Below are 23,309 nucleotides of genomic sequence, written 5' to 3'. Positions count from 1 at the left end.
GCATGTGCCTCTCAACAAATGAGAGGTACAGCTGGGTATACACGCCTGCAATCCCAATGGCTCCGGAAGCTGAGGTAGAAGGATTGCGAGTTCAAAGCCCGCCTCTCAGCAAATAGTAAGGCACTAAGCAACTCAGTGAGACCCTCTCTCTAAATAAAATACAAAATAGGGCTGGGGATATGGCTCAGTAGCCAAGTGCCCCTGAGTTCAATCCTCGGAACCAAAAAAAAAAAAAAAAAAAAAAGAGGGAGAGAGGCATAGATGTCACTTCGCATCTAGTCTACCTGCAGGTCTCAGCTCTGCCTCTGGCTCCACAGTATACAGTCGGTGCCAATCACATTAGCTCAAGTCCTTTCCTTCCCAAATCTGTTCTAAATTCAGTAGAAATTAGCATGCAGCAAGAGAGAGTAAAAAAGGTACAAATGGCCAAAAAGCACACAAAAGAATATTCACTCTAATCAGTAGCTGAAGAAATTAAAGGTCAAACAATGAGACTTAACATTCACCTATCAAATCAGTACTACTTTGGGCTTTTGGCTCATAGTACCCATTTGGACATGGAGAAAACACTGGGGGATGTCGCACATTACTGGTTGCATATAAAGGGGTTCAATCTTCCTAGAAAGAATGCTAACAATAATATGTATCAACAGCCTTAAAAATGCACACACCCTTTTCCCTGGTGATGCCTACAAACATTATTAAGGATGTGTCCAAGGATATGTCTACATGGACGCCCATCCCGGTAAAAAAATATCAGAAACAACAGAAATGTTCAAAGCATTGCCAGTGAATCACCATTTAGCACCAGATGGAAAAGTCTGCTATCAAAAACCAAGTGCATTTAAGGATGTGGAAACTTTTTCATGGTATATTAAAACTGCCCAAAAAACAGATCTCAAAATACTATGCATGATGCTAATGTTATTGACACACTCTCACATAACATACGTACCCGTGCACTTAAGCACTCCTTAAAAATGGAAAGGCACTTGCTAGCATGCTCCCTGTTGTTGGGTCTGAAACAAGGTGATTTTTATTTACATAATCTAAAAATTCATCAAGAAACAGAAAACCTGTTGCTGTTACATTTTAAAACATTAAAATGAAACAGACCAAAGATTCCCCAAAGCTCAGTGCCTGTTCAAACTGGGCATTCCAGAAGACTGAGGTGGGATAGAAATGCTAAATCCAGACAGCCTTCAGAGAGCCCATTTCCAATGGGACAAGAGCTAGCTGATGGAGTCACCAGGTGGCTGAGGAAGTTCTCTCCTGACGGGCACAGAAGTCACATTTAAAGACTACATGTTTTCAGGCTCCACTCTCCCAGAGATGATGATAAGAGACATGTAATATTTAAGGTGAAATGACCTTTCAGGAGTAGTCATGGAGACTACTCCTACTTGTGTAGGAGACTGCCACACAAGTACCAGCTTCTAGAATGTTCTCGACCAGCATCTCAAGTCCATGCCTGCAGATGAGGAGGCAGGGGAGCACCAAGGTGCACCATGAGTGAGGTCCTTGGTCCTTACCACAGCCTTGTCCCAGATGACGGACATCCGCTCCTCCGTGCCGTTGGTACCCTCGGGAATCAGGGTGAAGTTGTCCTTTCCTACGGCTTTCTGGGCAGTGTTGAAAGTGCAGTGGGCACTGCCGGTGACCTGGAGGTCTCCACTGGAAGGAAACATATAATCGGATAACACCGTGCCCAATCTGTCCTATGAGGAATCTGGGGGAACTCGTGGCACCAGAGAATCAGAACACCCAGGGCTCAGTCCACAACACTAAAGAGTATGGAGGCCACCTTCACCAGGGGACACTCGCTGGCAGCCCACCAGCACTCTCCTCAGGCCTCCAAGGAGAAGGCATCCTCGATGCACAGGTGAGACAACTTGTGGTCAGGGAAGTCAAGTCCTGCAGCCAAAGAGGGGTCTTCAGACACCAACTCATGCCTCATGGCTGACTGTCACGATGGCCCAGCTTTTTATCAGGAACACCCTCCAGGGACAGTGACACAATGACAATTCCTTGTTCGCATCTATCAACCCCAGTTTGGTGCATAAGGGTCTATTTCCAAGCCTGCTCTGGGCCACCGCATGGTCACCTGCAGGTCAGCTTGGCCTAAGGAGTCAGAGAATGTGGAGCGTGAGCAGGGGGCCAGGACTCACCAGGACAGCAGGGAGTTGAGAAAGTCTGGAGTGGTTGGATCTGGGCTCAGGGGTGGGGAGGTGACAAAGGCAGCGGCCTTGGCCCAGTTCTTGCTCCAGTAGTGAGAACCGTCAGTCCCCAAGCTGGCGGTGATGGGCTCGCCGTACACCACAGTTCCTGAGGGTCAGAACACACGTGGCTCAGTCAGACAGGAGGAGGAGTGGGGCCCCCTTCACTGGGGGACACTGGCAGCCCCCACTGCTCTCACCAGCCCTGCGAAGGAGACGGCAGCCTTGTCACAGGTGAGGCAATGCATGCCAGGGAGGCCACGTCCCTATAGGGCATGTGCTCCGGGAATTTCCTGTGAACCCCCCTGTGAAGCCTGTGCATTGTCCCTTGGTGGTCCCAAACAGCCCCCAGGCTTCTGCCTCCCACACCTGCTCCCAAGCTCCGGGAACAATCTCCAGTTTACTTGGCTTCAAGCACCCCGCCCCAAGTGCCACCTAGGCTCTTCTTGGATGCACTTGAACGTGCCCTTGGGGCCCAGCAAGCGTCCTCTCCACTCACACGTGCCGGTGCCCTGCCCTGTCTAGTTCCGTTGCAAGGCCAGCGAGAGGAAATCACCCAGGACAGGACGAGCCGAAGCCCTGGACAGCAAACACACCACCTCCAGACCTCCCGAGAGGAAGCCTGGACCCGGGTGGCCACGTGAGGGGAGCTGCCCATGTCAGCTGCCACACCCATGGCCGACTTTGGTGGGGTGGCCACAGCCACACTAGTGCGGTCTCAGAGCTTCCAAAGCCTTGGCGAATTTGATACAATGTCCAAGAAAGAACGCCAGCTCCTGCTGCCCAAATCCTGTCCCAAACTCTGTCAATGCAGAGCCAGCCAGGGTGTTGGGAGTCATTTATATACACGGGAAGGCAAACTGTTAGTGCCCTAAGCACAAAAATTTTAAAATTAAAAAATAAAAGTAAAAATAAAATAAAAACCACTCCTCACTGAAACATCTACTGCCCTCACTATCCAAAGATCTCCTCTTTGCCATCATGCCAAGAACAACTCGGCCTCACACCGTCTGCCCCAGAATCCCATCCTCCGCTCCACTGAATGCCCAGTTTTGAATTTTTTTGACTCCTCTCAATGGAGACACATTGAAGGCAATTTATTCATCTGCACAGAGTAGGCACTCAAAAACTACACGTTAGATGGATCAAACAGCCCAATCATGCATTAATGCTCAGCCAGCCACATCCACCTCTCCTACCGCAGGGTTCGCCCCCACCCACATCGGCCAGCCTAGATTCCCTTCTCCCCAAACACAGGGCCCTCGGGGCCAAACCCGGCCCAGTCAGGAATGCGCTTCCCTTCCTCTCCACAGCTTCCAAAGCCTTATCACCAGATAATATTCCACAACACCCTCTTTGCCCGCCACTCAGAGCTGGCTCGGAGGAGCTGCCCCCTCCTGCCTCAGGAATTCCACAAAGAAGTTGCTGTTCAGCCGGGGAGTGGTGGAAGCCCCGCGGGGCAATCAGTCACAGTCCCAAGCAGGAGGAGGGACTGGGGGGGGGGGCCCTGCCCAGAAGAAAGCCCCCAGGAAGACTCAGGACGACTGGAAGGGACCCTGCCTTCCTGATCCACTCAAAGACTCCCCCAGAAGCTGGTGCAGAGAGCCCACTCAGCTCACCCCAAAGCAGAAAAACAGCCTATGTGACAAGGACTTGTTACAGCCAAGGTCCTTTACCAGATGCCAACAGCTGACCAGGACCCAGGGGCAGCCTCTCACAGGACCTCAGCTCCCAGCTTTGGGGTGGTGCATCTAAAAGATCTTGTTAAGTCTAACTTGATCTGGTTAAGTCTCACTCTCCTGGCCCAGCCAGGTCTGGACGTCCCACCTACTGCTGCCTGCCTGTCTGAGCACAAAGGTGAGATCTGTGTAAGTCCTAGGACACCAAGGATTCACAGTCCTAAAGGTCTTCTGGTCCTATCCCCACGGCTGTGAGAAAGTTCATGAGAGAAAGGGTGCTCGGAGTAATAAAAACCAACCAACCAACCAGTAGAAACCCATGGTCTGAGGGCCTGGAGGTCCCTGAACCAATGCCCACATTTCCCAGGGTTCCACGTAACTTGTCATGACTCATCCTCTCACTTGAATTTGCTGCTCAGTCCTGCCCTTAGAAACTGAGCACCAGGAGGGGATGGTGCTAGGAGTGCTGACTTTATCTCTCCCTGTGAAATACCACTCAGGTTGGGGTAGGGAGCTGCTCAAAGGTCTCTTCCTTCAGCACCCAGGACACCCACCTCACAAGAGAACAAACTCAGCCTTCAGCCTCTGGAAACCTCTTAACTTGATGGGTTGGGGCTCCCAAGGCCACTGCTGACCAGAGCCTCCCTGCTTAGACCAGGATAAGCAAGGACTCCTAAACCTGAGCCAAACCAAGATGGCAGCAGCATGGACAAGAAAGGGGGCACTAAGAGAAAAGGGGAGCCTCTTGAGGGTCATTTCTGCTTTGTTCTGTTCTAATTCACTGAGGGATTCAGAGGTTCTTGCTGTCTTTGGACTTTATTTCTGTTCTTCAGTTCCAAAGGCAGGGCAGGGATTAACTACCAGTCCAAGGCCTCGACCTCCAGGACAGTGTGGACCTACAGAATGAGGCTCTCCCCAGTGGCCTGGTGCCTCCCGCAGGGCTCCTCTCCCCATTCTATAAACAGCGTGCATGAGGAGCGCTGAATGAGCTTCCGGAGCTCAGTCAGGCCACAGACACCAGTGAGCCTGCATGCCAGAAATAATTGCCACTCATAATAATAAACCACGGAATGGCTTAATCGGCCTTTCTGCACTTCTCTAAACACACTGCTGACGCTTTCTTGGCGGCCCTCGGAGCTTCATGATTTTCTTCTCCAGGGAAAGTCTAAACTGAAGGATGTGACCCCAAGCCAGCCTCTGGCAAGCTCACTCGTAACCCTGGGAAATGCAGGGACTCACAGGGGACACACGGGTGATGTTTATTCACAACCAGCCTGGGGCCAGGGTGCATTCGTGAAGAATAAATGCAAGGTTGGGGTTTAAAAATGTTTGACAGCTCCTGGCTCCTACAGTTCGTCATTTCCCATGAATGAGAAGCAGGAGGACAAATCCAAAGTAGGAACAATGGAAGATCACATGTATGTATAACTCAGAATGAAGCACAAGAGAGACAGAAAAGAGCCTGGGACAGAAAGACAGAGAGACAGGCACACACCACACACACACATACACACACACCAGACTTGCTCTTTCAGAGAACCCATGCCACACCCATCAGCCTTGGGACCGTGCTATCAGATTTTGGTACTAAGAGTGGTTCTAGGGAAACAAAAATCTCAAGACTGAGTTTTCAGGATTGCTTCTGAGGTTGTTGGAACTGGTTTTCTAATCCGATTCAATTGAAAAGCCTTAAGGTTTCTATTTCCAGTAAAGACAGCCCTTGCCGTCGATGGCACAATGGGGCGATAGATACACAAAATCCGACTCCTGATGCTCCCTATCAACAATTCTAAGAGGCAAGATTCTGAGCGACACTGTAGAACATTTTTGTCAAACTGACAAAATGTCATGAGATTGACTGTTGCTCTTAATGGTGCTGGAACCAAGTGGGGAAAGAAAACAATGGATTCAGGGGTTCGAATTCCCACATCAAGCACCACATAAATGGCCTGAAAGAGACTCCTAAGTCTCACAGATGCAGAAGTGAGGTGGCTGAAAATCAAAAGCAGGATCCAGCTGAATTAGAATGTAAACTGAATTCTCGCCAAAAGGGCACATGTTGTTCAAAGGAGAGAGTGTTGACCCAGAAGGGCTCGTCTCTGGACAGCCTGTGGACTCAGGTGAAAACCTCCTCCCTGGGGTCTCCAGCCTGCTAGCCCACCCTGTAGGCTTCAGACTTGCCAGCCCCACACTTGCATGAGCCAGTTCCTTAAAATAGGTCTGTTTCCATCCCCCACCCCCTTTGGTTCTGTTTCTCTGGATAATCCTGACTAATACAGACTTTGGTAAATTTTATTTCACAACCCACCTGCCACTCTCAGTTCTAATTCTAGGTTGCTGTGTGGTGCACTAGCTGAGCCCTAGGGTTCATCCCAAGCTGAGGTGGTCCTCACGATGCCCGAGCACACCTATTGGCCTGCAGGGCATAAGAACTCTTGTCCTGAATCAAGGTTCCCAGGGCTTAAAAGCCCTCAGCAGCCACAGCTGAGTGTGTCTGCCTCTGGGTTCTGGGGGTGGTTTGAGGAGGAAGAAAAAATAGCAAGTCCACAAATGATGTCACTGGGCACCGCCCACGGGCCGCCATTCACCTGTGAAATCTGCCATTCACACACCAGTTTTCACATAGTGACAAAGGCAGTTGGAAGGAGACCATTCTAGGAGAGAAAGACCCACAGTGATCCCCTTGGACAGAAAGATGCCCGGGAGTCTGGAACTGCTTCCCCCAGGCCCCATGATCTGAGGTAAGATTCAATTTCTGCCTTCTGGTACCTCTTCCAGGAAATAAAGCATTAAACTGACCAGTGTCTGAGATCCTTTCAAGCACAAAAACTGTCCCAGACACCCTGGTCCTCGCTGTGCTTTCATTTCCTAATCTGCAAAATGGGTTGATGCCATCTGTCCTGCTATGGCCTGGCACAGAAGGATGGAGGCAGCCGGTGTCCAGGAAAGACGGGCTCAGTCAGGTCGGGTCAGGCCAGCATGGGAGAAAACAGTCCTCACTGATGTTCATCTCAGCGTCTCCCTTTTATCTCAGATCCTCACTTTCCTAAACATCTAGACACACAGACGTCGTAAAGGATCACAGGGGACACGGGAGACACCGTGGTACAGGGGCTCACAAGAGAAGCACTGTCACTGCTTGTTATGAGTTACCAACTGTCCACATTTGTAGAGAAATTCTGAGTTCTGGCCCCCTGAGGCTCTGTGTAGGTCCCCAGCCCTGCTTGGCTGATACCTCCTCGGTAGCACTGACCACGTCCCACGGTTACTTTATGGTCAAGAGTCCCTTTCCTACTGGTGAAGGAGCTGGCTGAGGCTTGGGATGGTGTCTTGTCCCTGATACCTAGGCCTAAAGTATCACATAGGAAAAGTTTGCTGAAGGAAAAAAAAAAAATTTCTCTCCATTTCACAGATGAAGGAGTGGAATGGCTGAAGCCTCAGACCTCAGACCTCAGACCTGGGGGCCAGAAGAACCCTCCGAGGCAGAAAAGCAATCCTTAGCAGAAAACCTTTTCCCTAAGTTGGCAGTGTCTTTCCTCTGCTTGCCTAACAAGTCTGAGGATAAACCAGCCCTTCATTCTTTCATCCTGAGGATAACTGGTAGAAGTTATTGTATACACCTTTACCTACATTATCACATTTAAACGGCATCATTGCTCCATGAGATGAGTGATGATTACTACCCTCCCCTTGCAGGTGGGAGGAGGTTGCATGGGAATCCTTGCTTCCACATTCCCCAAGCTTCTGCCAGGTGTCAGGCTCCAGTTTCTACCAGGTTCTTGAGGAGGGAAGCCCCAGCACAGGGAGACCACAGCATTTCCTAGTCTAACATAATCTCGAAGTGTGCAGGTAAGTCAGTCAAACATTAACGTGGAGATCTGTGGGCTGAAGTTAGACACCTGGCAATCGAGCCCCAGTTCCACACTTTAATAGCCCTGACCTTGTTGACTCAGCTGCAAAGGAAAACAAAATATAAAAGTTGCTGCCTGAGCTGCCTCCTGAAGTTGTCAGGGAGTCCCAACAAGGTGGAAAGAACTTTAATGGCCGGTGTGGTTGGCCAGGGTTCCTGTCCTGCTCGTTAGCACCCAAGAGCACTGAAATTCCTTCCAGCAGCTCAGGTCTGACACGAAGGCTTTCAAGGACTAAAAGGGTGACAAGTCCAAATGCAAAAGCCACGTTGGCAACCATGGTGTGGGTACAGCTGGACTAATCCTGGGAGGTTCTGGAACTAGAAAAGACTGAAATCGTTCCCTTTGGTGCTCACCCCGCAGACACACACAGAGCTGAAAGTTAGTGGAACAACAGAGGGCACCGGCCCCCTGGATGCTTCAGTAACACTCCAGACCCTCATTTAGATGAGAAAACTCAGGTACAGAAAGAAAGGGCTTCAGCACTGCTCAGGGGGCTGGTCCCCCAAGACCACCAGCCCTGACTGCAGTCTGGTGAGGGTCCACACGGTCCATGCTCCAGTCTGGGCAGGTGAGTGTCTGAATTCAGGTACACACTAGATAACAGGGCCACAAATCAAGATTATTTTAAACTGTTTGCCTGGCTGGTGAATTATCATCATCCAGGCACAGAATAATTGATAAAAGATACAAAAGTCAACTGCCCTCTAGATTCTCCTTTTTGGACACTGTGTGAATAGCCCCCACGCTACATGGTACTGCGACAGGTGATCAGTGTTGTGGCTGAGCCCCACCTGGCCGTCGCGCAAATGTGTGTCTGGGCGATGAAAACATCATCCGCAAGGTCTCCTTGGGTGGATTATATTAGGTCTGAGGAGATCATATCACTTTAGGGGAATGCTGACTGCAAAAAAGCTATTCCTTGAACCTACCAGGAGAGGGCAGGTTCCCAAGAACATACCAGCAAAGCAACCACTTGACAGCCCCAGAGAGCTCCCAAGAACAGGGGCTGGGAATTGCTGGGTCTGAGCAGGCAGTGCTAGGTCCATCTGGAAGCCATCTCCTAGGACCAGCTGACTTAGTGGTCATTGAGCAATTTGTTCTGGGGCTTGTATGAAGTCACCCACCGGTGAAATAAATCCCGCAGCCCTCCCTGATCTGTGTGGATCACATTCCTCGGGGAAGTGGAAACAGAGCTGTAGAGGTCCACGTGCTCCCTACTGACAGAAACAGAGAGAGACACAGGTACAGACAGAGACTAAGAGAAAGAGAGGCTGAGAAAGACAAGACCCAGTCAAGAGAAAATTAGAAATGGGCAGGTAGAGAGGCAAGCGGTAGGGAGAGAGAGAAAAAAGAAAGAAGGGGGTCCTTTTCTCATGTTCATTTCAGATCAAAGATCCACCATCAAAGCCAACTCTGGGCTCTCAGGCTCCCTGTGTGAGGAGCTAGCTCCCAAGCTGGGGACAACAGGCTTCTGCTGCATTCATTATGCATAAGATGCTCCACACAAGGAAGCGTCCCCTGAGGGAAGCGCTGGAAGCTGCACTCAATGAATTAGTTTCCAGAGCCTTCTCAATGACTCCCTAGTATGAACAGAGAGCCAGCCTTGCCCAGGATGCATCCATAGTTTATTAAAGGGGCAGGGGTGTACTCAAGCCCAGGATCTTATCTGGGGCAGAAAGGCACCCCTGCCTAGCATGAGGCTTTCTGACCTACCCCGCCAAGATCACCAGCCTCGAAGGGGAGACACCTTTGCAAAGTAACGTTCCCCAGAAAGGCTCTGTAGCAAATGAAAAATGACGTCACCCATGTATGTGCCTAGTTTATTTAGACCGCATCAAATTAAATCCCACTTTTCTACAGGGGGAGGGGGGAGCGCCCACCTGCTGCGGCTTTAAATAGATAAGAACAAGGCCCGCAGCGGAGGAACAAAGGCAAGAAACTGGAGCTCCCTGCCTCGCTGGGCTGTAATTAGGTTAATGCTGGAACGTGATAAAAGTGTCCCAGTTGGCATGAGGGTCGGAAAAGGAGCCCTCCTGGGTGATGAGCCCTCCGTCCCGCCAACCTGTCCACAGCCAGGTGGCCCAGCCCACAGCACTCACCCTTCTTCCGAGCCTGGGCAATGACTTCAGCTGCGCTCTTGCTCATCACCTTGGTGATGTACAGAGGGCAGTTGGTCTGGTTGCCAATGGTGATGGAACGATTCACGGCTTCCGCCTCGACCTGCAGCAGAAGAGCGAGGTATAAGAATTCAGCCCACCCCAGAGCCCCCATCTTTATCCTCTACCCACCAAGAGACTGACTGCTGTGTCCCCAAGGTTCTGCCCCAGGGGGTACCCAGTGTCAATCAAAACAGGAATGGTTGCAGGGATAGGGCCTTATTCCACAAGCTGACAACATCAGCATCAACCAGGTCCATAAGAAACCCAGATTCCTGGCCCAGGGACCAGATTCCAAAACCCGGGGACCAGAACTCCAGGAGCAGGGCCCAGCCATGGGGGATACAACATGCTAATGTTTGAGAACCACCACGTCCAGGGAACTGGCTGATCTCTATTCAGTACATTGGTGGTTCAGCAGCCAGTCTTGAGCCAAGACATTGAGTACTGTGACTCTGGACTGGGCTTCTGTCAAAAGCTCATGAACGAAACCAGCATCACCCCCAAAACAATGCACCCTCACAGGGCTCAGGACAGGGACAGGCAGCAGCAGCTGTGAGCACCAAGGGCCTCTGTGTGCACACACCAACACGGCCGGCCAGCCGCTGCCTGGTACACCCTTGAGCCCCAGAGGGGAGGACTGAGCTCATAAACTAACCCAGTATCCCCAAGTTGGCCAGGGGCTCAGATTCCCCACTGGCTATAACTGGTAAACCTGGCTCTGCACATCGGCTGCCTCAGTGGACAGTATTTTAAAGATCCCCCGTGAATACCCATCAGGGAAGACTCCCCAGATGCAGTTTATCTTCAGGGCAATCAGCTATGTGTGTTTAAAATGGCAGGTAAAGCTGTGTCAATGCAGCCTCGAGAGGTCACGGGCTCCTTCCAGCAACCTGTGGTGTGCACTCATCAAGGGGAAGGAAGGGGTGGCCTGCTCCTCCTTGCCCTGCCCCCAACTCTCCTAGTGTAGTGCCTGGTTTGCAGCAGATGCTCAATAATGTTTGCTGCACAAATAAATGACTTCACTTTATTAACAGTACTTAAAGCTGGGCATTCCTCAGAGTTGGTACTTTCCACCTGGAGTCGCTAACCCAGTATCCCCAAGTTGGCCTGGGGCTCAGGTTCCCCGCTGACTGTAACTGGTAAACTAATGGCGAGAAATAAGACAGCTCCATTCACATGTGGCCGTCTGAGCACCACCTATGTGAAGAGGGCTATCTGAAGGTCCACAGGCAGGGCAAATGGCTCTTGAACATGCTCATTAAACACCCAAATGTTTTTAATTCCTGGCATAGCTGGAGAAGGGACCCACCCTCCCTCTCCAGTGCTTCACAAGTCCCCAGAGTAAAGTATGAAGAGGGCTCTGCCTCAGTCCTCAGCACTTCCCAGGGATGCCAGAAGCTACCCAATTCAATGTCCCACACAGACACTTCTGACGGGGAAGAGGCACTATCAAGGATTCCCTAATGAGGCTTTCTGACCTACCCCGCAGCGATCACATTTGCAAAGTAACATTCTGCAGAAGGGCCAGCCCTGAACTGTCCCAAGCAAACTAGCGAGTGCAATGGGTCTAATTAGGGGGACAAGGAGCCTTTAACCAGGGGCTCTACCCCTGGGGGACTGACTCCCACCAGGACCAGCCTTGGACAGAAGAATCCAGGTCCAGGGCTCTGTCTGGATCTGCATACCTGCTATGTGCTATGTGCTCTTCCTTGGAAGAGAAGTCAGTTAAACTCCACCTCTACCACGAGTTTTACCCTCCTTATGTGTGGGCTTCTGGTACATAATCATACACTGCTCCACACAATGCTGAAATAGTAGGATAGTTTAAAAGTAAAATCTCTGCCTTGTTATAGGGCTCTCGGGGACTTGGGAAGTCATCTATTCCCACCTTCTGCAAAGGAAACGACCTATCCAGAGACACACACTGTCAGTATACCACCTGCTCAACCGCACTGGCCCCCTGGGCTCCTGGCAGACACAGTGCATGACATTCTGTGAGGCCCAGCCGGGAGTTCCCCTCTCCATGAAGCATTCTTCACCTGCATCTGAGTCCCCATGCTCTTCCTAGTACTAGGGTCTTTGGGTTGCTCCTTGCTCCTAGCTCATCACATTCCGTCCTATGTACTTGCTTCCTATCTGCCTCTTTGTCCCCAGCTCGTGAGTCCCTTCAGAAAGGACCATGTCTCTCTCATCTCTCTGCCCTGCAGAATCCTGCACAGCCCAAATCAGAACACCTGCTCAACAATGGAATATTACTCAGCAATAAAAGAGAATAAAATCATGGCATTTGCAGTTGGAGAAGAAATGCTAAGTGAAGTCAGCCAATCCCAAAAGAAAACAAATGGCGAATGTTTTCTCTGATATAAGGAGGCTGATTCATAGTGGGGTAGGGAGGGGGAGCATGGGAGGAATAGACGAACTCTAGAGAGGGCAGGAAGGTGGGAGGGGAAGGGAGGGGGCAGGGGATTGGCAAGGATGGTGGAATGTGACGAACATCATTATCCAAAGTACATGTATGAAGACATGAATTGGTGTGAACACACTTTATATACAGAGATATAAAAAAATGTGTTATATATGTGTAATAAGAATTGTGATGCATTCTGTTGTCATGTATTTAAAAAAATAAAAGCAATTTTTAAAAATAAATAAAAAAAAAGAAAGAACACATGCTCAGTCACCTCTCGCCCATTACAGACAGTGATCTCCAGAATTCTCTCCAATCTCCTCCATCTTCTCAGATAATGACCAGGGAAAACCCTACTGAGTGGTCTCACATGGTGTGTTGGGAAGAAAAACATGGCGGCAGGAAGGTGTTGGTAAGTTCAAACTCAGTTAACATCATGATGTGAGTGATTGAAAGACCCTGAAACCACATGGAAACTGGACTGTGGTATTAGCTGCTGCTTCCTATGTGTTGGGGGCTCTCCCCAATGGGACGGGGGTGCTCAGAGCCACTCAGAATGTTTCCATGTTTTATTCCCTTTACCGCCCACTCAGGGGGTAGCTCACAACAGACCTCTCTTGGCAAACTGACAAAGGGAGAGGAGGTGCAGCTGGAGTGAGCGTAGAGCTCTAACTCTACTGTGCCACCCATCAGGCCTCTAAGACTCCCTATGTCCCCTCCTCATCTCGAAGGACTGTCACAGGGTGAAATTACTCAGGGGAAACACCCCGGGCACAGTGCAGGTGCCTCCAAGTCAAATGAAAAGATATTCCCTGACTGGTGCCTGCCCTGAGTTGTGTCTCCAGAGGAGCCTTGCCAACTAGCTGCACCCGGTACAACCAGAACAGCTTCCCCCCTGCAGCTCTCCTTCCCAGTAAACCCAGGCAGGCTGTCTTCCTGTTTGCTGTGGGACAGCCCTAAAGCTCTGCTTCAGTGGTCCTGCCCCATTACAGCCCTTTGGTCAAGCATCTTCCTTCTCCTGTTTCTGGAGGAAAACTCCTAATTTCAAGCCTCCATCTGCCCAGGTCCTTGGCGGTTGCTCTTCCTCCTCCACACCTTCTGTTTTTCCACCAGTTCTTTCTGTAAAACATCTGTTTCTTTCTTTCTGAGAACATCTGTTCAGACTCCTTCATTGTTCTCTTGGCTCAGAGCTGCCAGACTCAGGTCTGCCACAGCTTGACCTTGACCAAAATCTGAAAAGCATTTAAAGGCCAAAAATTCTACTTGGGAAGAAGAGATTGTCCGTCACCTACACCTACACGATTGTGAGCCCCCTTCCTGTTCCCAATCGTGACTCACCCATCCCAGCCAGGACCCTGATTCTCGGCTGTGGCGCCAAACAGGATCCTGCTCTAAATTTTCCTTCCCCCATTTTAAGGGTCTGTCCACCAAACTCTGCTGATCATGTTGTGCTCTGTGCAGGCTTACCACGGAAAAGCTTACAACCCCCCAGAGGCACAGAAGAGCTTTGTGATCTGCGTTCCTGTTTTGGTAACTGGCTGCTGGTTATAAACTACTAGGCGACAGGAAGATAATCAAGAGCTTCCCAAGGAAGGGCTTGGAAACCCAGAGAGGAGCACTCAGGCCACACAATCCCACGCTCTACCTCTGGGCTCTGTATAACACTTCATTTTGCCTGTGTAGACATACAACGCACGTATGCACACACATGTGAGCCATAGCTTCTCAGAGAGACCAGTCTGCATGACAAAAGCCCCGTTCTCAACTGGCACGAAGAAGGCTCTGAATGCTCTGCACAGCACCCAAGGGACCTCAAGTCCCGTATCCCATCTGGGGGTGTTCACCTCCTCAGGCCGGCTCAGCACGTGTCCCTCAGGACCTGTGATGCCCAGATCCAGGATCCTCTGCTGTTCCTGAAATGTGTAAAGAAAGCCAGGTGGTCAGGAAGCTGGCCTTCTGGTCTGACCAACAGAGACCTGGGACCAGGGTTACCTGAGCAAAATGTGAAATTGGCTCTGCTGATCACTCCGCCCTCGTCCCAAGACCTTATAAAGAAAAAGGTTCACTGCCCTATACCCTGGCCTGTCTGACCAGCCTCTGCAAACCACTCAGCCTTCCCCTGGGAGGCTAAGAGCGATATGCTCCTGGTCCTCAGCCTCAGCCACAGTGTAAGATGCCCAGGCATGACCAGGGAGCTTCCGAACCCCACCCAAGGCAGCTGCACTATGGTCCCAAGGGAAAAAGCCTCCTTGAAACAGGGACTGGCTAGCGGGACGCCCATGCCTGCAGGGAGACTGCAGCGGAGTCCAGCCCAGGAACACCAGGCCCTCTGATCTCCCTCCATGGTGTTCAGCTACCCACATCACCCTCCAGGAGATGCAGAAATGTTGCAAAAGAAAGCCCCCTACCTCTGCAATGATGTCGCCGTTTTCCGCATGGACTTGGGCTATAGCACCAATATCCCGGATCACACTCAGTACTTCATAAATCTGAGAGAGAGGAAGGTGGGATCAGTCAAGGACTCTGCAATTTACAAAGCAGCACAAACTGAAAGGACACGGATGAGAGTGAGAAGCCAGGGCTAAAGCACTGGGCTCACATTCTCCCCAAAGGCTGAATCACATTCGTAAATGACTCCACCAGACGAGCTCCACAAAGCTAAGGATGTACGTATACTGGAGAATGCTTTCCCAGGGGGCAGCAGTGACCACGTGCCCACAAGCCCATTCAGAAGAGCTGATGCTTACCTGGGAATCCGTTAGCTGGAAGCGATCTTTGAAAGCCATGTACACGAGGAAGGAGTTGACCCCTGGTGACAGACAAAATAGAAAGGGAGACGTGACTTTTAATACACAAACCAAACCAAATAATCTGGAAGGGAATGAGAAAGTGATGCTACCACACGTGTGTGTGTGGGGGGGGGGGGGGACAGACAGAGAGAGGGGAGAAAGGAAAAGAGACAGAGATGGAGATACAGAGAGAATGATAAAGCAAACCGGGTAAAACATAAACAACCAATCAATTCCGGGGACAGGGTTCATGAGAATTCCTTTGAGTAGTCTTACAGTTGTTCAGGAGGCTTAAAATGATATCAAAATGAAAAGCTGAAGTGGTTATACACCCATGTTCATCGCAGCCCAAGTGGCCATCGATGGATGATGAGATAAAATCTGGTCTATACATGCAACAGAATTTCACTGAGCCTTAAAAAGGACATTCTGACACCTTCAATAAGACAAATACCATGTGATCCACTCCTGTGAGGGGACTGGAGAGACAGGAAGTGGAATGGGGCTGCTGCCTGGGGCTGCAGACAAGGGCACGTGGAGATGCATTGTTTAATGTGCAGAGTTTCAGTGTAGCAAGAGGAAGGGTTCTGGAGATGGATGTGCTTAATGCCACTCTCCCGGACACTGACAGGTGGTTAGAAGGGTGAGTTCTGTGTTATGTGTATTTTACCACAGTTCCTATTTTTTTTTTAAGCTGCCCCCAACACAAGTCTGTTGTGCCTTTAACAAGAAAAAGAATTAGAAGTTTCTGTCTGTGAAGATCAGTACCAAATGTCTTCTCTTTGGCAAGCAGACTATACTCCTTGCCGATTTTTAAGAAACTCTTTTTTAAATAAAAAAAAGGTCCATTGGCTCAACAAGCAGACATCCCAGGCCCATCCTTTCGTCTCGGAGTTCTTGCTTCCCCGCCTCCCGAGGCAGCAGACCAAACACCCCTGCCCAACATCCATCACAATGTTAAACAATCGTCCTGACAACCTCCTCGCCTTGGAGCTTAATTCAAGCCACCTGGGGTGCTGGGCGCTGCCTGAGTTAAATGCTCCTGGACATCCTGACCCTTCTCTCCTTGCTAGGCAACAGTTGTCATGGTAACTCTCAGGCCTGGTTTTAAAGTAGATTCACTCTAAATATTGAGAGTTAAATCCATTGGAGTCTGGTTATTCTCAAATGTGAAGAAGGTCAAAGGTTACCCACTTTCTTATTTGTGGAATCTTCAGGCTGGAAAGAAACATCGCAGTGCAGTATGCTCATGTGGGAGATTTTTTTTTTTTTAAAGGGAGAACCATAAACTTTAAGCAACTTGGCCAAGGTCACACAGCTAGCCTGTGGAAGGGCAAAGAAATAAGGCTGAGGTTCTAGCTCTCCATCCTGTAGATTCTACACCACATCTGTGGCTGCCCCCCATCCCCACCCCATCCACATCCACATCCATGCCCAGGTTTCCCTCCTGCTGTGGATCACAGCACACAGCACGTCTGAGCCTGGAAGTCCCCTACGTGCATGATGCTTCCCTGAAGGTCAAGACCCAGTGAGGTCAACAAGTGGCCCCAGAAACCCAGTCCACAGCCAAGTTCAAGAAGACCTGGAAACACCACATGGTTTGACTTCCCCACCAAACCCCTGAGCCCCCAGGCTCCTGTGAACCGGAGTCCTGGAGACACCTTAAGGTGGATTCCTCCCGCCTCCCAGTGAATCTCTCCAATCCCTGGAAATTGTGAAACAGAAATGACCCCTTAGGTGTGAAGTGTCCCCCTACTTTCACATCGACCCTGGACTCACGGCTCAGGTGCACCCTGACTGCCCAGCAGCCTCATGGGGCTCAACCAACGCTCACCACATCCCCAACTCCCAGCCTGGCTAGAGAGCAAGGATCCCTGAGACCAGCAAGCTATAGGCAGCTGCCACCCAAAAACAGGCCCGTAGCAGGGCTCACATTCTCTACCAACCACGACTATAGGGGGTTAGGCCCTCCAGTGAGCACAGGCTGCTGCCCAAAGCTCGCTCTCCTTGCTCAGGGCCAGGCACCAGCATAAAGCACAACTGGGATCCAGAGGCAGTACCCAGAGTTTCCCCAGGGCCCTGCCAATGCCTGGACGGAAGCGCAGCCATCAGCAGCAGGTGTCAGGGCAGCGCCACCTACCGTGGTCCTTCACCAGCGCCTCCATCTCCTCCTGGATGCCCTTATGCCACTCGGTGATGTCCACGTGCAGAGAGTAGTCACAGCAGGACTTGCTGTCAGCCCATTCCCTCCACTGGTCGAAGGCGGCCAGCAGGCTCGTCCCAGGCTCGGGAACAACGTGGTCAACTAGGAGAGAAGAGACACGCGTCGTCATCTTCAAGAAACTCACAGGCCACGGCTGGCAGGTGTTTTCCCACTTGGCCCCTGAACAGGGCTTCTTGGGTTCCCAACCGAGACATCGATGCCTTCGTCAGCCCCTAAGAATGCTCTGAAGCCAGCTGAGTACTCAGGAGGGACGAAGGAGAAACCTGTCCTTGGATGCTCCAGGGAAACCACACGTGAACTGCCCGGATCTGATTTCCCAACTCCAAGTCCCTAACCCCAGGGGCACGCTTCATGGACAATGTGTTCTTATGAACAATGGCAGTGTCAAATGACGGGCCAGAGGAGCCAGAACTTCTTTGTGCTGATAACTGCCATGAGACGCCCCCACCAGACAGCTAGGCACTGGGGGGACTGGAACACAGCCACACACTCGGGGCCTTTCCAAAGTGCCCAGGCTCAGCCACTCTCCCGTGGCTGCTCATGTTTCTGCAGCATAATACCAGTCTGTAATTTAAGGGAAATCTTTCATCTTAAGAGTTCAAAGCATTCTAAAACGGTGGCTGCTGTGATATTATTATGGAGGTAGGCTGACCGGAGGACAAAGGACCATGGGCTCAGGCTACCTGGAGTCTGTTTCCTGGCTCCCCCTTCCAGGTACCCTTGGGTAAACTACTTAATCTCCATGGTCCTAAATGTCTTGCTGGTTTAAAATGGGGGACAATATTACCCAGCACAGACATTTATCATGGGGATTAAACGAGAAGCGTAGCTATCACCCTTATCGAGCTCCCTGATTTAAACCCTCCAACAGTGTCCCCTTGCACGTCATATGAAGGTTAGAATCCCAGGCAACCTCCACACATGATCCTAGATCAGCCCCACCTTGCATTCTGCTCTCCAGCGCCAAAGGCTGTTTTTGGGGTGCTGCACCCCCAGCCTGTCCTCCCACCACAGGGCCCTTGCAGGTGCCATTGTCTCTCCTAGGCCTCGGGGAGCTCTCACCCAGCCACTGTGATGACAGGCTTTCTAGACTACTGTCACCCATCTTTACAGGAAGCACCTCAGAAATACAAAGCAAAAGGATTTGTCCAAGTTTGAATCAAACTTGGGCAACAAGAAAGATGAAGCCCAGGATTCTAGGTGCCTAAAGCCATGAGGCATTCTTCCTAAATAAAATATTAGATGTTCTGCACCCAGGTAAGCAGTTCTGAGCTAAGAAAATGCCAGCCTTGGCAACACGGTGAGCTCAGATTTCTGAAATGAATCAAACTTGCAGATGCTGCTAAACTGGGATCCCCTGAGCTTGCCTTTATATATGTCAGGGATATGGCCATCAGACAGATTGACTACCCTGATCAGATCATTACAAATTGTACATATGCACTGAATGTCCCACTGCACCATATAAAAGTACATGCAGTTACTATGTATCAATTAAAAATTTTAAAAATATGGCCCTCTGTGGTAAATTTCTTTGGATAGAATCCACTTTTTCATAAATATTTGCAAGTATTAGTATAAAATATAAGCATATGTCTATATAATCAATCAGACCTGTAATACGCTAACATTATCTAAAAAAGTAAAATCGATGCACATTTTAAATGCAATTCTGTTCCATTGGTAAAATGTTACCAGAAATTATGACAAAACAATTCTAATTCTTCTTCTTAAATTGTGCCCCTGACTCCCTCCTCACAAAAAAAAAAAAAAAAAAAAACAGAAAAACCTCAGCAACAATCAGTTTGGACAGTCTCCACGGCCATTCCCCTGCTTCACCTCTCGCCCTCCTCCAAACCTCCCTCCTAAGCAGCCAAGTGAGTTTTCTAAAACCTTTACCCAGCTGCTGCCAGTCGCCGGCTGAAATCCTTCAGGGGCCATCCTCCATCTGCAGAGTCAAATTCAGACTCCTTCCCCAGGTCCAGTGGGTCTGGGCCCAGCTGATATCCCCAATGCACTCTGTCCCCTACCTGCTCACGGCCATGGCCACCCTGACAGCTTGTCACTTCTTTGGGCCACCCAGCACCTGCCCATCCCAGATGCCCCCTCTCTGTAAATCCACTGTCCTTGTTCCTCATCCTTCTCATCGGGTCTGTCACCATCCCACGGGGACACCAGGATTTGAAATAGTTTCCATACAGGCATCACTAATAATGTGCTGTCTGACCACGCCCCCACTAGGACATAAATTCCTCAGAGCAGGGACTGAGAGTCGGGACACAGGAAGAGCTCAATAAATGATATAAATAAATAAAAGAATGTTGCCTCTCAGCTCTCACGTTCCGCCACACAGGATCAGGTGAAGCAGCCAGAGTTAGAGTCACCCCTTGGTATTATGAGGCAAAGTCTTGCCCATGCCAAAATCCACAGACGCTCAGGTCCCTTATATAAAATGGCATAGCATTTGCATATGACCCATTCAAATCCTTGAGTGTACCCACCCACCCTTCCTTCCTTCCTTCCTTCCTTCCTTCCTTCCTTCCTTCCTTCCTTCCTTTTTCTTTATTGTGCTCGGGATCAAATCCAGGGCCTCCAAGCAGGCCCCCTACTACTAGCTAAATCCCACATACTTTATATCATCTCTAGATTATTCATAATACCTAGAGGGATGCCTGCATGCCTCCGTTGGAGCAGATTCAGTGGATTCAGCATTACTACTTGCTTTGAAGCACATTTTAGTTTTGCTTTTTGGTACTTTCTGGAATGTTTTTTCCAAACATTTTCGACCTGTAGTTGGTTGAACCCACAGTGGGTTGAATTCACAGACACAGTATGTGGATATGAAGGGACATCTGACTGTCCTAGAGCCCGGCAGCTTTTCCTGCTCATGCCCCAGAGCTGCTGTGAAGCCCAGAGGGCCCCTGCGCAGCCATGCTGCCTGCCAATCAGAGGGCCATCTTCCACTGGTGGCAGGGGATGCAGGAGAAACTTGTTTTCTTGGGATAGATGGAGATGTCCAGGGCTTGCCAAGCACGTGTAAGGCCTGGGTTCAATCCTCAGTACTGAACTAAGAAAGAGGAAAGACTGCTTGGCAAAAAAAAAAAAAAAAAAAAAAGGTTTTAGGGCTCGGGGTGTGGCTCAGTGGTAGAGCCCTTGCTAGTATATATGAGGCCCTGGGTTCATTTCCCAGTGCTGCAGAAAAAAAAAAAAAAGTGATTTTTCTGATGATACAATCTTAAGTAGAAAATCTCAAATTTTAGGCAAAGTTAATATCACATCTAATCCAATCACCACCACCACCTCCCTGCCAAAAACCAGCCTACTCGAATTTGGTACATTTCCTCTATACCTTTTCTCTACACATTGTATTTTTATTCTATTTTTTTTTTATTTATAGTTCATCTCCTCTCAAAAATTTTTAAAGTGGGTTAAAAAGATAATTATAAGAAGACTTGATTAAAGCAGAAATAGGAATAAAAGATGATATAGGAAGGAAAAAATAATGGTGGACATAAAATGAAACCAAGAACGAGGCCTGTCTGTATGTCATGCGTGTGTGCGTGCGTGTGTGTGTGTGTGTGTGTACTAAACACTTGTGTTTGTAGGTAGATGTATTTGCACGTGTGTACAGATAAATAACATTTGTCCTACACATGGCTGGATTTAAGCTCAGGCCTTCTAGCCAAAGTAAACAAGGAAGCCTGATATGTTCAGCAGATCTGTTTCCTTTGGGATTAAAAGAACCCACCCCTCTCGGGAGAAGGGCAAACACTGCCAAGGCCAAGATCCACAAGCTCGCAGCTAGAGAATGATCCTTTCCACTCTATTGCTCTCCGATGACTTTTAAAAATACTTTAATGTTAGTATTTGATAATATTTTTAATTTGCACATATATTACAGAGAAATAAGACAGTTCTGACCCTGGGTTATTTTTCTTTTGTTCCCTTTGTCACTGTTAGTATTAAATGAGCAGCTGCTTCTTTTTTAGTTGTCCACGGACCTTTATTTTTTATATTTATGTGGTGCTGAGCACAGTAGCCTCACACATGCCGGGCAAGTGCTCCACCACTGAGCCACCACCCCAGCCTTTAGAGAAGCTTCTTGATACCACAAACCTGGTGGTAAATGTTCCAATTCATTCCTCTTTTTTTTTTCTTCTTCCTTTTTTTGGAACCCAGGGCAATTCTAGGCAAGCCTCTACCAGTGAGCTGCACCCCCAGGTCTTTAATTTTTAGGAGAAAAAATATTATCTTTCAAAAGCTCAGTTCCTCCATCAGCTTCGCTTCCCTCCTTAACCTGGGAACTCTGGGAAGCCCTGTGAGCATTCCAGCTCCGCGCCCTAGAGCAAGCACTCCCCCTCCCTAGCCCACACAGTGGGAGGTGTCTACAGAGGACACCCTCAGACCAGTGACAGCCCACAACCCCAGGTGCCCCAGGGGTGGCAGATCACTTGTGTCACGGTCCTCATGCCCCTTGGAGCTCACAAGAACAACCTTGAGAACTTATTAAATCCCAGTGTGGGCCTCGCCCAGAGCTCTGAGGCTAGGTGCAAGCTGGGACCTGGTGATCTGCATTTCTAGTGAGCACCCAGATCTGCTGAGGACCACTTTGACAACAGCCAATTAGAGCACAGTTTCTCATTTGCTTCTCACCCTCCCCCTGCATTCACCAGCAGGACCTGTGGGCTCCGCAAAAGTAGCATGAGAACAAGCATCAGGCTCCCTGGCTGCAGTCTACAGCTGCCCTCCACGCTGGGCATGCAGAACTGGCTTGGGAGCCAGTGCATAGCGCTGGGGACCCTTGAAAACTCAGGCCCCAGAAGAAGCCGAATACTTCAGGGAAATACTCGCGCTTCTTCCAAGAGCTAGAGAGGCTGAGAAGCCCCTGAGGAGCTGCATGGGTTTTCCCACAGTCCTCTTCCCAACCAAGCTCTCCTGGGAAGAGCCCCTCTAAGGGAACAGGATAGAAGGTCACGTTCACTTCCGGAGGCAGCGGAGTCCCTGTACGGATGCAAGCTGGAAAGACTTGCCCGGAACTCACAGGCCTTCCCTCTGGGGACCTTCCTATGCCATCTGCCCCTGCAAGAGGGGGCACTCAGCCACCAGCCAGCCACCAGCCAGCCACCAGCAGTGACAAGAGGTGGATCTTGGGGTCCAAGCACCCCTGTCCTGCCACAGTCCTCCTTGCTGTGCTCACACTCTGGGACTTGCCATTTTGTCACTAGAAAACACAGGCATGAAGCCACCTACCATGAACTACAAAAAGTCTACATAGGACCCGCAAACACACACACACACATGGGCTTCCTCAGGCTGTGCTAGGGAACACCACCGGGGATTCTGGGGGGAGTCTGGGAACCTGCTTGGTGGGGAAGCCAAGAACGGACCAGGGACAGTGGCCTGAACTTGGAAGCTTCAAGCAGAATCTGGAAGTACTTCCATCCAAACACCACCAGCTATTTCCAGAGGGCTATTACAAGATGCCGATCCTTAATCCAAGAATCCAAACCCCAAAATGCTCTAAAATCTGACACCAAAAGTAGAAAATCCCACCTCTGACCTCATGTGACAAGTCCCAGTCAAAACGCAGGTACTCTAAAATATTGCATAAAATTACCTTCAGGCTGTGTACGTAAGGTATATAAGAAACACAAATGAGTTTCACATTTCGACTCAGGATGGCTCATTATACAATTGCTCTAAAACTTGAAACACTCTGAAATTTGAGACGTGTCTGGTCCCAAACATTTCAGATAAGGGATATTCAAACCATATTACTTACATTAAAATTGTCAAAGGACCCTACATTTTTTAATAGCTTAATAGAGATATTACTCGCATAATACATTTTATCTATTTAAAGATACAACTCAGTGATTTTTAGTATATTCACAGATCTGTACAACTATCACCACAGTCTAGTT

The 23,309-nt window shown here is 49.6% G+C and overlaps 1 protein-coding gene across 1 annotated transcript in view; it reads right to left on the bottom strand.

The window, feature by feature from the left end:
- The window catches only part of DPYSL2 (dihydropyrimidinase like 2), a 62,482-nt gene that overhangs the window by 7,912 nt on the left and 31,261 nt on the right, over positions 1–23,309 (bottom strand). The window contains exons 4-10 of the mRNA XM_081269041.1: positions 17,302–17,466; positions 15,120–15,181; positions 14,781–14,861; positions 14,217–14,285; positions 9,906–10,026; positions 2,169–2,325; positions 1,533–1,674 (exon numbers count right to left, since the gene is read on the bottom strand). Coding sequence (XP_081125167.1) covers positions 1,533–1,674; positions 2,169–2,325; positions 9,906–10,026; positions 14,217–14,285; positions 14,781–14,861; positions 15,120–15,181; positions 17,302–17,466 — 797 coding nt within the window. The remainder of the gene's footprint in view (positions 1–1,532; positions 1,675–2,168; positions 2,326–9,905; positions 10,027–14,216; positions 14,286–14,780; positions 14,862–15,119; positions 15,182–17,301; positions 17,467–23,309) is intronic.

This window comes from Spermophilus citellus (assembly GCF_964194105.1).
Source record: "Spermophilus citellus genome assembly, chromosome: 16".
NCBI lineage: Eukaryota > Metazoa > Chordata > Mammalia > Rodentia > Sciuridae > Spermophilus > Spermophilus citellus.
The sequence above is the reverse complement of the archived record's forward strand: the minus strand, read 5'-3'. Positions and strand labels throughout refer to the sequence as shown.